The sequence below is a fragment of the Coffea arabica genome, chromosome 10e (assembly GCF_036785885.1).
Source record: "Coffea arabica cultivar ET-39 chromosome 10e, Coffea Arabica ET-39 HiFi, whole genome shotgun sequence".
Taxonomy (NCBI): domain Eukaryota; kingdom Viridiplantae; phylum Streptophyta; class Magnoliopsida; order Gentianales; family Rubiaceae; genus Coffea; species Coffea arabica.
Window position 1 is genome coordinate 20,181,520 of NC_092328.1, and position 1,799 is coordinate 20,183,318.

The window sequence follows — 1,799 nt, forward strand, 5'->3', positions numbered from 1 at the left end:
TAGATATTTTATATAGCTCCTCAATTGTTGGAAACCCTAATTGTACTTGGATTGAAATGTTCCCTTTTGATTTGTAAAAATACGAATGTGGTTTACAAAAGTGTGTACTCATGGTCATGTGGTATGTTTGGTTTGTATATGTCCATTTCAAGGATTATATGAAGTTACTTGTATTCGATTGGGTCCTGGTCGAATTGTGACGTGGCAGGCACTATTCACTTTCCGTTTCGATTTTTTCATTTTTTCGATTTCGTTATTTTTTTGCTTTGTTTAAGAGCGCTGCTGTATTCCGACACGTTTTGAGTTGTGTATAACCGTCTTGGTAGTCCTGACGAGAGTTGGGCAGGCAGTCCGCTAATCTCTTTGGTACACCTTAGGGGAAAGTGGGGCTCTCACAAGTTTTCTTCCTCTTGCTCTCTCCCTCAAAGCTCAAGGCTGGAATGCTGAAATGAGGAGCAATGTGAGTGATTTTTGGTGATAAATATGGAAGAAATTGGTTGGTCAACAACCTTTAGATGACCGCTACTTGTTGCCATGAGATTAACTCTCAAAATTTTTTTCTTTTCCTTGTGTTTTTCTAGTCAATAATTTCAGCCACTATGAGCTAAGAAAGGGGCTGATATTTTGCACTAATTTCAATGATGTTTCATGGTAAGAAAGTGGTGGTCAAGTGGTGTGTTCAATCGGTAGTGAACGATACCCGTCGGTTCGAGCCGATTTTCCTTAAATCGCGTATACTAAGGTTTTATCTTATAATTCACTAACTTATTATTATCACTTCTAATCACACACTTAATATCATTTAAAACTCACTCTTAATCACCAAATTTGATACACAGTCCGTACCGAATAGTCACACTACGAAAAGGCGTAAAAATCCTAATTTGCGATAACTTGAAAACGAAAGGGAAAACCCTTAATTCTATATTCATTTGCACTTATTGTGGGGTGATTGGGTAGTAAGACTATTATAAAGTAATAATTTAACAAAAAGGGATTTTTAAGAAAAATATCAGGAATTTTACAAGTCCTCACACCCCATTAATCAATAGTCTATCCAACCTCTTCCAAATCCTTGCTCTTCTCTTTCGATTGTTGCACCAAGTAAAGGTTGATCCCGTAAACCCCGCATTAAATACCGCAGCCTCCTCCATAAAGGACAATAGCTCTCTACCCTTATTGATGCCAAAAGGCTGCCCTCCTCTCTTCTCCTGGGGTTCCATGATCACGTTGAAGTCCCCGCATACGCACCAAGGTAGGGAATTCGGTTTATTAGTCAATAGTGCCTGCCACAGCGTCTGTCTTTCCTCCAATGAACAACTCGCATGAACAAATGAAACAACTAACGGCCTGGGCAACCAGGGGTGCTGGACTTGAAGGGAGAGATGTTGGGACGAGCGACCTACCACGGAGCATACAAACGGCGAGCTATGGAAAACCCATATATCGCCTGAAGCGTTAGCCTCGGCTGCATCAAACCCCAACCGTAGCTGAATGGATTCAATTTGGGCCATCCCAGCCTTGGGTTCACATATTGCAACAAACTTAACGTCAAGCATTCGCAGTAGCTTAATTAGTCTCCTGAGATTGGGAGGTCGTGTAACCTCCCTAATGTTCCAAAAAAGACTGCTAATCTGTGACAGCCCCACCTCACCCTAAGATGAACCAAAGGGTTTGGCGGACCGCCTGCTCGGCTCTCGCCGGGACTACGGATCCGGAACAGACATAAACCCTTCCAAACGCTCAAAAGAACTTCAAAAAGGTAACATTCAGAACCAAATGAGCCAAAGTAAAAGATA

At 41.6% G+C, this 1,799-nt stretch overlaps 1 protein-coding gene across 1 annotated transcript; it reads right to left on the reverse strand.

Annotated features, from left to right (window-relative positions):
• Nucleotides 1–1,031: 1,031 nt before the first annotated feature.
• On the reverse strand, nucleotides 1,032–1,559 carry LOC140015159 (uncharacterized). Its single transcript, XM_072067061.1, has one exon. The coding sequence runs from the start codon at nucleotides 1,557–1,559 to the stop codon at nucleotides 1,032–1,034; it is 528 nt and encodes a 175-aa protein (XP_071923162.1).
• Nucleotides 1,560–1,799: the final 240 nt, after the last annotated feature.

Excerpts from the sequence above, each read along its gene's own strand:
- LOC140015159 (XM_072067061.1), bottom strand. The coding sequence starts at position 1,559 with ATGCTTGACGTTAAGTTTGTTGCAATATGTGAACCCAAGGCTGGGATG.